Below are 13801 nucleotides of genomic sequence, written 5' to 3' on the forward strand. Positions count from 1 at the left end.
TGACGCTTGATTAATGTGACCAATTGAGTTATTCAGCATTCGTTTTTACAATTTAACCCCAAATTTAGCAATGCACAGAAAAATGTGTGCATTTCTAGGCTTCTGAGTATTTCTAGGCATTTGCAGAAGATCTTGTTTTAAATCACTCAAGCCTCATGTTTCCCAGGCTTTGGGGATGGATGTCCAAAGTGTAATGCTGTTATACATTTTTTTTATGAGCAATATAGAACAGGACAAAATATAAAATTCCAGGTTTTTCTTCTTATGAATATATGCTAAAAATTCACTCTATGAAGAGGAAAAATGCAAGGGCTTATTTGCTACAATTTAATTATGCAGTCAAGATAGCAAAATAAGTGGATGCTTGTTACCTCCAATTCCCAAATCTTTCTCCATCATTAAGTAATTCATATACTTTCCTTATGGGAAAAGGTCAGAGAAATAAAATGTTATGTAGATTTAATGAAAATCTCCACATTCATTTTAAAGGTAACTTCCTTTAAAGGGAGGCAGAGATTAAAATTAGAATAAGCAGTGCAATTAGTCTGAAAGCAAGATGACCTTTCATGATTCACTTGTCATTTATAAAATGTAGAGCAGAATTAGTGAGCATTTGAAGATTGTCTCCCACAAATGCCTCTCAAGGGAAATTAGGACGTTTTTATTGCCCTATCAGCATTTATTGCTAAGAGAAACTTCAAATTAAGACCGATAACATTACACCACGTGGCTGCTACAGCGTCACACTGTAAGCTTGGGTTACATCTCATGTACCATAAAAAATAGTGTGGAAACCCATGAGGAACACAATAGATGTTTTAAAACTGACATATCGAATATACATTTTATTGGCCTGCGAGTCTCAGGTTGCTATTAATAGCTATGCTTTATTTTATAGAAAAATATGGTTACACATAATTTAATGATTTTTTTCTTCAGGCAACAGTTATTTCTTCAACCTATAGCAGATAAGATCTTCAATCAACATTCTGAGTCAAGGATGCTGCCATATGCAGTTTGCTATCTCTCTCCTTATAAAACCAACAAATCAAGTCTGCTTTTATTTTCTCCCAGGGATAAAAGTCTAATAAAGCCAGTGGCCACCAGATGGATGGTACAGCCCATGCAATATTTTTGTGACTCCCATAAACATGGTTAACTTAGTTAAATGGAATATAACACACTTTTCAACTCATTTATATCACCATAAAAATCAAACTCTTCTTTTAAAAAAAAAGAGAACATTCTGTTAAAATAACTACTATATTTCCAAATATGTTATATCAAGTTATATCAAGGCTTAAGGAGACAGAAATCACTAAGTGAAATTTGATACCTAATTCATTAAATAAAAACACTGCCATTTTTTTTCTTCAATTTAGATGTAATATGTTGTTCTAGCTTGTTATTTGTGGATTTCTTTGTATGGAGATTCAGGGGAGTACTTACAATGGACATAGATTTAATCCGGCTCTAAGCTGTAGATTTGTGAAGAGAATGTGTGAAGAAAACATGCAAAGGTGGTGCAGTTAGGGCTTGTTCAGAGAACAGTGGTTTGTATCGGTAGTGCAGTGCAGTGGGGGAAACCACAGGGCAGACACGCTAGGCTAGAAATGTGTGATGTGAATTTCAGACTTGGAATCTAAACTTGGATAAAAATGGGAAGAGCCTAAAGTTTTGTGAACAAGGAGAGATGTACTCAGAACTGGAGAAAAGAACATTAATCTGGCCACCTGTATTACAACTTGGTGTGTGAGGGAAACGGGATGAATGCAGTAGACATTTGTGAGACTATTAAAAACATATTTAAGAAAGGTATAGTAAGAATTTAAGATTCCCCCAGAGTATCATTATGACTGCAGTAGGACCAACCATCAGACTGACTCACTATCAGGGTCGAAAAGAAATGGTTTTTCTAACTTAGAATTTATTTGTCTAAGAAACAAAGGCAGAGAGCACTTTCCCACATGTGCATCCAACATTTCTTTTTATCATGAAATCATCGCTAACGAGACAGGGCTCCCAGATTTCCCATTGGCCGTCACACCTTTTGACAAGTTTATCCAAAAAAATGAAAGGTGGCAATAACCGTGGAAATGGAAAGAAAAATAATTACTGATGTATGTACATAAAGATTGTATATGCGTAAAGAGATGCCTAATAGAAATGAGAGAGAGAAATCAAGAGACACAAGTAAAATAAACATTCATTCTGGTGTTATTCAATAGGTTCAAAATTATGTCAAAAACTGAAAAACTGGAGAAAGACTGGCAGGTAGTGTCTCATGACATTGGTAACCGTGTGCCCCTCTTCTAGACCTAGTCTGAGTGCCATCCTAGCAACCCACTACAGCTCTAGGGGAATCCCCAGCGCTCTAGGCTCCCCTGAAAAGTTATGTGTATGTTCTGGGGCAGAGTGGGGAGGAGTGTTGTTTCCTCTTATTAGGAAAAGAACAGTTGAGTCCACCACAGCCTATTAAGTAGGCTACATATTAACTGTATATTAATATGTAGTTAAAGAGGCCCTCATATTTGAGTATTGCCATGGAAGTTTGGAAACTATTATTTGGATTTGACAGAATGAGACAAATTGAAAATCTAAATATTTAACTGTGTAAATATTTACAGAATGTCTACTGTGTGCCACTGACTTATGAGCTGAGGATTCAAAAATAAATGAAGCAGGCAACAATCTTAGAATCTCAGAGTCTAACAGTCTTAGAACGTTGCCCTCTTAGAACTTAATAGTGAAGGAAGACAAACAATAAACAGTAGAAATAAATTTCTTTATATATGCTTCATATATATGTGTGTGTATGTGCATATACACATATATAATATCAAATGATAATGAGGCACTTTACACTTTAGGTAGGATTACTGGGGAAGGCCTTAGTGAGGTGACAAAAAAGTAAGTGAAAGTGTGAAGATAGAGTAAGCATGTGAATACCTGGGGAAAATTCATCCTAGGCAGAAATAACTTCAGGTGCAAAGGTCCTGAGGCAGAATGGTCCCGGCTTTATGAGGACTAGCAAGGAGGATAGTGTAGCTCTAAGATGAAGGTGGTTCAGTGGAGAATCTGATAAGGTAACTTCAGAGAACTGATGGTAAATGAGGTCAGATGTTGTAAGTCCTCTAATGGTCATGACAAACTTCGGATTTTATAGAGATTAAGATAGCAAATTATTGGAGAATTTTGAGTAGAGAAATGAAACAATATAACTCAAGTATTAATAATATCACCCTTGTTATTGTGTTGTGAATAGAAATAGAGATAGGAAATGGAGATATAGATGCAAGTCGTTATGTGGTAGAAGGTCTCTTCTGATCGCTTCCTATTTCACTGAGAAAAACAGAAGTAAAGACATCACCTGAGAGAAAAATGGGCCAAACCTGAGTATGATACAGGGAGTTGATGGTTTGTGTAAGAGAGTGAACGTAGTAAGACCCAAAGAATTTATGCTCAATAAAGAGGGGTACAAGGACATGAGGACGGCAAGGACAGTGAAAAGGTCGAAGGGGTTGATGGATTTCAGATCTCAATTGAGTCAAAGGATTGTTGCAGTTGGACTATTAGAAGGAGGGGTTGGAAAGCTAAAATGTATTACTCTGAGAGTTAGATAAAAAAAATCTCAAATTAAGATTATGAAGGACTTGCAGTCTTAATGTTAGAGTTGTAAAACATGACCTTGGAGTAGGTAGCTAAGATAGGGGAATGACAAGATCATCAGAGGGGAGGAGATTTAAAAAAAAAAAAATGAGAGTTCAGGCACCAGAAAAATCATCTATGTCACTGGTATTTAATGTGTGTCAAGGGACCTGGCCCACTTTGCAAACTATCTATTACCAGCTCATGATTAATTAAGCATAGAAATTGAGAGTAAGCATTTAGAAATTTTTATAGCAATTTGACACATGAATTTCATGTCTATGAAATGTAATAAACATTTTTTTTCCACTTGAGTTTTCATCTCTTTTAAAGTTCATTTTAGTAAACAATTTTTGTTTTATTTTATATAAGCGTGGGTATGTCTCAAATGCTTTGAGAAACACTGATCCGTGTGAATGGAGGAGAGGGTGGCAACCACGCAGAAACTGATATCTCACAGGAACGAGAGGGAGATGACTGTTCAAAGGGAGGAACGGTCCCTGGTGTGGTCTGGTGACATGAGATCCAAAGATGGGAGGTGTGAGGGAGGAGGAAGAGAGAATGAGTAACAAGAAGGACATTTTCGTATCAGCCTCAGTAGTATGAGGCTGTAGGAAGCAGGACCACAGGGAAAGTGGTGACCTTAGAGTTAGAGCAAACAAAACAAAAAATGCTCAGCAAGTGTTGAAGAATGGAGAATTTCCAAGAAATTTTAGGGTATTAGTCTGTCCAATTTTCCAAGGTCCAGTCAATTGAAGGGATCAGGATATTACAGAATTTCTACTCATGGGATTAAATTATATCAATTGAGCGTTTTATATCAGATTATACTATGATGTAATAAGTTTCATTTTTAAGTTAATTTGCAACCTAAATGTAAGTAATGTAAACTAAATGACAGTTTAAATGAGGAGGTCAGTGGAGGTGATGACCACAAAGTAAGTAATAAATGTCAACATTTATTATTACTAACATAAATATATAAAACACCAAATATATGTATATCATGCAAGTTTTCATTTCTAAATTTTATATTTCTAGCTTTTTCCCATCTTTCTCATTTTGAAAATCAGAATGTATAACTTTAATGCATTTTAATGTTGGAAAGGATAACATTTCTATTTTAATTATATTGAAAATAGCTTATGAGTATGTAAAGACAACATTCATCCACTGGAGAAATGGCTACTTAAAAATAGGCGAAAGGCACTGAACTGAATATTCTTTTATACAGCACACATATAAATAAATAAGGTTAATTACCTGTAATCTGTGCCATTGACAGGGGTCCATGTATACGTCCTGTTTCCTTTGTCTATATATCTCTAAAAAAAAAAGAGTTGGACATGGTTACCATCACTTTTTATTTGAAGTGAATTTATATGAAGAGCAGAATGCTAGGCTCTATTTATAAATTCAGTCATCATTCAATACCCTTCTTCACAAATATCTGATCTATTCTGTTCTACAATTATTTATTCTGTTATGGGGGGGCGTGTGTGTAAAGCAACATTTCAGGGAAAAAAATACCCACATAATAAATTTTAAGGACGTTTAAGTGCAAAATCTTAGTAATTTATGCCAAATTATTAACCTCAAAACTTTAAAAACATTTCCTGAAAAATAAATTTTAATAATGAAACAGGAATGAAATATTAGATAATGCTCAGATATTTCCACAGTAGGAGATGTTGAAGAGAAATTGATAATATCAGGAAATTAATGCAGTGTGTCTAGACCCAAATGTATGATTAGCACATTACTGTTCTTATTAAGCCATTATTATAGTATTTATCTATTATAAGAGACTAATTACTTAGTATCATTGAAGGTTAGAAAGACAACTATATCCACCAGGGAAAGGAAGTGAGAGCTAAATAACTTCATGGATATTGAATCTTTCTTACGGAGCTACTGAACAGTAGTAAAGAAATGATCATTACTTCTTCCATTAGGTATGGTGATGACACATATGTATCTTTTAATATTTTTAGTTATCACCAGCTTCATCATCCTCATCAGAACAATAATATTGTTATTCAATATTAACATAATATTCAACAATAATATTAATATTGCTATAATAGTCACTGAATAGTACTTGGTGTTAGGTAATATGTAGGCATTTTACAGTCATTGTATCATTTAATCAACTCCCTGGAGTAAATGAAATACTATTCTTTTCCACAATTTACTGATGAAGAAACGAGGACTTTAGTCGGCAGGATGAAGGAGAATGTACGATGTCAAGTTCATTTTATAACAACTACACAGTGTTGCTTCTATACATCAAATATCCCCATGGCTTTACTGAGGTGTGTGGAGGATGGGGGGGAGGGAGGGCAGGAAGTGCTCAGGAAATTTTTGGACTCCTAAAATTCATAAAAGAATTAAAAGAACTAATGTTTACATATTTATTAATACTCATAAAAAACCAGGGCAAACTAGTATTGTTCAGCAAGTTATAAAAAACAGAATATCAAAAACTGTGTTGGATTAGAGAAATAAACATACAAAACACTACTTTCTTCAATATAATTAATAGGAAAAGTCTATGGGTGGATATGGGTCAAAAAGAAGAATTTACAGTAAATTGAAGGAGAGAAATATCAAAGTGACTGAATAAACAGAAAATTGATTTGTAAGTGGAAAAAAGAACGTGCAGGTCCCAGAGTTCTTGTTGGCAGAACAAGATGGAGAAGCTGGCAGAACTGCTGAATGCTTTACGCCTTTCCTCTGAAAAGTGAGGTGGTAAACAGCATGGCTAAAGTCTAAGTAAACAGAGTTGATGTGTCAACAAAGACGGAAACTGGTGTATACCCCCCCTTGGGTTCTGGTAATAGGGACTCCTGATGATATTAAAATGAGAAAAGGCACGTGTTAATGAAGTACTGTATTTAGATCCTAGCTCCATCTTAGGGAAAGCTCTGCTGAGAAATTCAGGAGAAATGTTACACTTAAAACGGATGGGATTGTGAGGAAACGGACATAAATTATACATAAAAGCTTAAATTAAGTTTCCAAGCTTTATTTTTCCAATCCTCAAACATACGAATGTGTATTTATTCCACATGTGACTGATAATGAATAGACACACTTCTCATATACATGGAGTTTTTCCACGTCAATATAAAACAATACAAGTGTTACCTAGCTGTACCAGTGATTTTTATGGCAGTAGCTGTGTTATCTCTTGATTTAATTTCAGGTTTAAATTCAGGGCAATAGTGCATAGATAGTAAAAGAAGATAAATGAAGCCAGAAACAAGTTAAGAAACAAACAAAAAATTAATATATGGAACTCAACAAGCTACATACACAAACCATACAAAACATACAGCTATTAAATACTAACTTCAAATTTGTATGACTGAAATGGCCTAAAAGAACATGGCAAACATCATATTGTGTATTCTATTTCTTATACTGGTTAAAAAAAAAAAAATGGAGACATAAATATAATTTTCGCTAACCAACAAGGACCTACTGTATAGCACAGGGAATTATATTCAATATTATGTAATAACCTATAGGGGAAAAGAATCTGAAAAAGAATATATATATATATATGTGTGTATATATATGTATGTATAACTGAATCGCTGTGCTGTATACCTTAAACTTACATGATATTGTAAATCAACTATACATCAATTAAAAAAATTAAAAAATATAATTTTCAGGAACATATTGTAAATTATAGAAGAATTCATCAAGAAATCTAAAGCAATATTTTATAAAAATTTCAGTTAAAAACCTTATTAAAAATATCCCTCCAGCAAAGAGTGCTTTAAACAATTTTTGTTTTCTAGAAACATCCCTTTTTATGAATAAATATTGCTTTACCACTAATATCAATGATCATTATTAATATATACATTTTTATTTAAGAATAAACCTGACTTAATTCTTACCTCATCTTGAGATTTAACCAGGGTTCTGAATGATTTTTCTCCGCTTTCTCCATCTATCATTTTATTTCGAATCTAAGGGAAATTGAAACAATTACTTTATAGCAGATACTAAATTGACCTACTGAAGTGTGGAAATATTCTTTTAAAAGTTACCACATCGTTATTTTACATCATCTTAAAATGATAAAAACATTCTTAATGAAATATTTTCAACCAGTCATTAATTTTTGAAATGTAATGAATAAAAGTGCTCAATTACTTTATGGGACTGATGGAGGGGAAATTGAGACTTGAGAGGTTAAATATTATTACAGTTACTCAGCGGTATGAGAGTCCAGAAACCAAGCTCTTCACCATTACATGATCCTACTTTATCCTGTCAAAATACTTTACAACAAATATTCATTATTTACCTAAAACATCCCAGCACTATGCCTCAGTCTAAGGTAACGATGATAAATAGATTCTCTTGTTCTACATTGAGGGAGTAAGGTTGTAAAATGTGTACAGCAAGTACAAGTTAAAACACACTGTGACAAACTGTAAAAGAAATACGGTGGCCTTTGAATAGATAAGAGAAGGAGTTAATTCATCTGAAAGAATCTTAAAAATCTCTGCTCTGGAGTGCAAGAGCCAGGTTCAAATCCTGGTTCTGCTACTTACTAGCTGAGTAAATGGAGATAAGCTATTTAACCTCCTGTACCTCAAAAAGATCATCAGTACAACAGATATAATAATAATAACAATAACAATGTACCTATTCAAAGGCTTTTGAGAATCCATGACTGACACATATCATGTACTCAATAAATGTTATTATTCATGATTATCCCTATTATTATGGAAGGCCCTCTCGGAGGAAGTGGCATGCAATTTTGGTTTTGAAATAAAATAGAAAATTTCTGAGTATAGAGTACTAAGACAAACATGGCAGCTTCTTTCCTCATGTTGCTTATTGGGTGGTTGGATGATTAAATTCCCTGCAACTTTTCTTTCATCTCTATGGCAACATCCCCCTCTCTATGTTTTTTATTGAAATTTACAAGTTACATTTGTATTGAGATACTGAAAATAACTCTACCTGTGGAAGGAGAAAGAAAAAAACTAAGGTCACACCCAATTTAAAATATTTATTCCTTTTCATAGGATCTTTCGGATGAGAGAGCCCAGGATCTAGAAATTTTTAAAGATAAAAAACATTCATCTTTGTGTGTATAGTACCAAAGACAGAACCAACACAATGAAGCTGCTCAACAGATCCCTGTAGACTGGAAGAATACCAGCATCTGACCTGAGGGTGTTGTTCAAGCTGACTGATTGCACTCACCTCCACTTTAATATCATTCTCTAATTCTGCATCAAGGAAATCCAAAGTTACTGGCTCCTGAGATTTGGGGTTCTACACAGAAAATAGTAATTAAGCACATATGACATTGTAAGATGACGCTGTATATAGAATAACTCAATAGATATTTAAATATGAAATTAATTCCATAAAAGTTACTTACCTAAGGTATCTTAAACAGTTGACAAAATAATTATATAAAGGTATATTCTCTCATATATATTTTAAAATAATAATAAGTAGGCTAGGGATTTGAGCTTTAAGTACAGCAGACAAATTTTAATTAATCACCAACTGAAGAGTTTTGAGTCCTGTGTTAGATAGGACATTTATAATCACAAATCCTGTGGCAATATGACTTCTGAAGATCCACTTACAGCTTTTTATCTTTAATTGGGACGTGAAGGGAGCCAAATGCAGCCATGTGGATAACATATTTGGCAATAAAACAAAGGCAATGTGTAAGTAATATACATTATTTGTATTCCATAAAAAATAAAATTATATGAGGGAAATTGTTTTAAAAATGTTTGCATTTGCTAAGCAAAACAAACTCTTCTAAATTTATTTTTCCTTCTTCAAATGCATAAAGAAAAGATGCAAGTTTGCTTCATGTATTTGAAACTCAGAAATTTTACAATATATTTTAATGAGTCAAATTAAGTCAATTTTGTAAGATAAAATTTATGGTAAAGTCATAAGGATTTTAATAAAGATTAGCTATTGTGATTGAAGTCTAACTTGAATAATAACCCCTAGGTTCACTAAATACTGTTTTCCTGCTCTACACGTCCTACTGCTACTTCTTGCTGGTGTGTAATAAGAAATCAACTTCACTATGGAACAGGCAGATTATTTACATAAACATATCAAAGGAAACTGTTAACCTGGTAAATTCACCTCACATGACATTTAAAAAATTTCTCAGTCATAAAATGAGGATATCAAAATATTTGATAAACAAAAATATACTATTCTCTTATAACACTTACTAAGTAATGTAACATGCCATAGTAGAATTTCAAAGTTCACTAGAACATAAAATCATAATAGGTGTCTATCATTTTACAACTGTAAAAATTTAGAAACTGGATTTTTAATATTTACTAAAATAAATACCATCAATATATGATAACTAATTAGATAGAAGTAATAAATAAATAGAAATTATGTTGTATTAGTGCAAGGTCACTGGAATTTTAAAAATTTCAGGCTCACACGTTCTTCCAAAATACGTTCAGATCATCATTATTTTAAACACTGCTTTAGTAGGGCTGACTACGCAACACAATGCCAATAATTAAAAATGTATTAAAATTAAACATATTTATTTCAAATGCTGAATGACACAGTATAAGAAGCAAATACTCTTTGGAAAAGTAATATTTTATAAGAAAAAAATAAAAATCAGCATTGAAAATAATTCTAGTCCTCTGTTTAAAAAACAAAACTGAGAAAGTTTCTATCCAAAGGATACTCTAAAGCTGACAAATTATTCTGAATTGCTTATTTAACGTCTCGTGAAATAAATCATCTTTACACAAACACCCTCACATCAGTGTTAAAATTTTAACTCACCACAAAACAAAGTCAAAATAAAATGATAAAATATAAACATAAATAAGAATATTATCTTACATGCAATGGATAATGCATAGCATGACCAGACCCAAACAGCATGCATGGAGGAGGCATTATCAGGAAGAATTGGCAATATGAAGATCACGTCCCAATCCAACATACAAAGACACAGACAGGAAAAGGAAATCATAAAAGAAAAATGTCAATGCATCACTTGTACTTTTTAAATGGCAATCTGGCTGACCATTTTTTAAAAGACTCATTACAGGTACAGTGATTGAAAAATTCTAAAGCAACTCTTCTCATCAGAAAGCACCAAGAGAGGCTTGAGAACTGGAATCCAGTCCCTGCACTCCCAGTACTTTTGTTTGATGTTTTAAATATCTAACAATTCTCATTTGTAAAATTTGAATATCAACTGATATAAAGGCCATACCATTTGTGGAACTAAAACAAAAGGCACAAGGCAATGTTGTTAAATTTTAAATTGAAATAATTAGTAGTTGGTATTATTAAAAATACTACATAGCTCAAAAAATATTTTCCAAGTTCAGACGTCTTGTGTGGTTGCTAGTTTGCCATTTGGAGTTTCCTTGGAAGGAAAACAAAAATAAAACAAACCATTTTTCAGGTTGTTTATTTTTAAATTATATCACAATATTTACATGCAATATTTGAAAGTATGGCAAAACTAAAAATTCACTAAAATGTACATGACTGCAATGAGTATGATCCAAGGTAATCCACAAAAAGAAACATGCAAGAGGAGTAACATAAAACAATCTAATAAATCAAGAAAAGACATAAACATAATTTTAACCTCTACAGGAATCACAAAAGAAATGGAGACTGATGCAACAACACGAAATTCAGATTGTCATGGAATTGTAGAGCTAGAAGGAAACTGAAGCTTCTATTAATCCATTGGCTCTGTACTTTGGAATTACCTGGGAATCTTTAAAACTACTTCAGAAGCCCGGCTCCCATCCCTGGTCAAATTAAATCAGAATTTTCAGGAGATGGAGCTGGGGATCAATATATGTATTCAATTTCCTAGGAATATACTGTGTAGGATAGGAAACAATTATAAGTTTAATCTTCCTGCTTTTCAGATGAAGAAACTGAAGTACTATGGGGTTTAGTGAACTACTCAAGGATATAGTGTTGGCTATAAGTAGAACAAACTGGAACTCAGTTCTACTAATTCATAGCTTAATGATCTCTTAATATCACACTACCTCTCCATTATAATGTCAGCAACTTTTTAAAAGAAATGATAGGCTGTCATAGAAAACCTTAAGTCATATTGAACTTTCTCTGAAATTTTGAAATGCTCTTGCTAAATTCTACTAAACTATAGGAAGTATCCTGCTGATTATTTTTTTTTTCCTGCTGATTATTTTTAGTGCACTTATAGAAATAAGCATACATAGAATAATGTTTAAATATGCTGCCATCAGAGAAAAGATTTTGCAGTAAGTTTGCCAGATAATATTTAGTTGCAATTTTGGACATTTTTAAATAGGTGAAGGGAACTTCCTCTAACTGCTAATCTGAAAATACACTTAGAAATCCAAAGAAATTTTGGGTTAAATTGTGTGGTTTATAGAAATTATATAATAGAATTCTATTTTTATTTCCACTAAGGAGTTAATTTTACAAGCAAATTGTTAGGATTACATGGATTTGACACTAACTTCACAATATTTAATAACAAATTTATTTTTTAGAAGCCATTTAATTGCGATTACTCTGATTATCATTTGCTAGCAATCTTTAGTCAGCAAATGCATACCCTCTGCCATTATTAATAACATTTTTGCTCTGGTTTATTGAGAAATGATGCTCATCTCCATCTCATGCTCTGGAAGCTTGCTGTCAGGAAAGGCAGCATTAATCATATGCTTTTAGGAAGAGAAGCTTAATTGCAACTCTGATTTAGCAAATTTGAAGGCACTGCTAACTTCATTCACAGTTACCTGAACATTGGGTCTCCTTTTTCTTAAATTAATTGTTGGTATACCTACACCAATAGGCTGAAGCAACAGAAAGATGGTAATTCATCATACTACATATCAACATGGGTAAGCATTCTATCCTATCATCAATTTTGGTCAGTTATTTCCTCGATCAGAAACAGGTATCATCAAGTTCATGATGAGTCAATAAATGAAATGAAAGTTCAAAAATATTTTTAGTGAATAAAATATGTAATGCTAGTAAAAATACTCAGACTTTTTTTTTTAGCAAAATGACTAATGTTTTCCTTTTATTCCTAGGGGAAAAAAAAGTGAGAATGTAGGAAATCAGAAAGATGGTTTGTCTCAGACAACTTCTTTGCTGATTTTATTTTATTTTTGGCCGTGCCCCACAGCTTGCGGGATTTTAGTTCCCCGACCAGGGATCGAACCCAGTCCCACCGCAGTGAAAGTGGCGAGTTCTAACCACTGGACTGTCGGAGAATTCCCTATGGTGATTTAAAAAAAGGAAAAAACAGGAATTCTTTAGAATGTATATGATTCAAATGTGTTAAAATATAAATACGATAGGATATTAAAAAGTCAGTCTTCAACGCTTAAAATTTGTGCCTTTGTTAGTGACATCAAATGTTACATCTATGGAACAAATGGAGAATTCAGTCATAACACTGTAGGTTTATTTTAAATATGGACTTCTAAAATGTAAATTATGCACAATTTCCTATACAATAAATATTTCTTTACTGATAAAAATGAGGTATCAATAAGTATACCTAATCTGGTTATTTCATTGAAACACAACGGAGGAACTCTCAAATGCATTTTGGAATAAAGGAGGATACATAATTTAGCATTTGTCAAAATGTGGTCATGGTGGATACTTTGAAAAGTCTCTCTGAGAAGATAAGTAATGATTCCTCAGAAAATTAGATATGCAAAAGATTCATAGCTACTTTATTTTCTGATATTCTTGCCTTTAGGACACTTGTTCTGCCTTCTATAAACTTCAAAATTGTACTGAAACAATGTGAATTAAGATTACAGTTTCAAGAAGAAAACAAAAGGCATTCAGCAAAGGATACCTGCGTAAGATTAGACTTTGATCTTGTTAAATAATAATGGGTACTATGGAATGTAGCATTATTTTCCTTTATTTCTACTGGTGAATTTTGGATGAAAAAATTAAGATTAATTTTGTTAGTATATTACTCTAACCATATTGGTCCTCTGTATTTGTCAATTTCTAAAACAACTATCTTATACTATATCGTCCTTTATCAGGTTCTGGTATCTCTCTGTATAGCAAGTACTGTCACCCACAAAAAGAAATTATA

The 13801-nt window shown here is 32.8% G+C and overlaps 1 protein-coding gene across 9 annotated transcripts in view; it reads right to left on the reverse strand.

The window, feature by feature from the left end:
- The window catches only part of CACNA2D1 (calcium voltage-gated channel auxiliary subunit alpha2delta 1), a 496546-nt gene that overhangs the window by 48227 nt on the left and 434518 nt on the right, over positions 1-13801 (reverse strand). For 3 of the 9 annotated variants that reach the window (XM_082399320.1, XM_082399318.1, XM_082399326.1), the window contains 4 exons: positions 12468-12524; positions 8890-8961; positions 7563-7634; positions 4912-4973 (listed from right to left, as the gene is read on the reverse strand). In XM_082399320.1, the coding sequence (XP_082255446.1) occupies positions 4912-4973; positions 7563-7634; positions 8890-8961; positions 12468-12524 (263 nt within the window). The remainder of the gene's footprint in view (positions 1-4911; positions 4974-7562; positions 7635-8889; positions 8962-12467; positions 12525-13801) is intronic. The other 6 variants (XM_082399321.1, XM_082399319.1, XM_082399325.1 and 3 more) reach the window with 3 other exon arrangements.

Source organism: Balaenoptera borealis (assembly GCF_965194805.1).
Source record: "Balaenoptera borealis genome assembly, chromosome: 7".
Taxonomy (NCBI): Eukaryota; Metazoa; Chordata; class Mammalia; order Artiodactyla; family Balaenopteridae; genus Balaenoptera; species Balaenoptera borealis.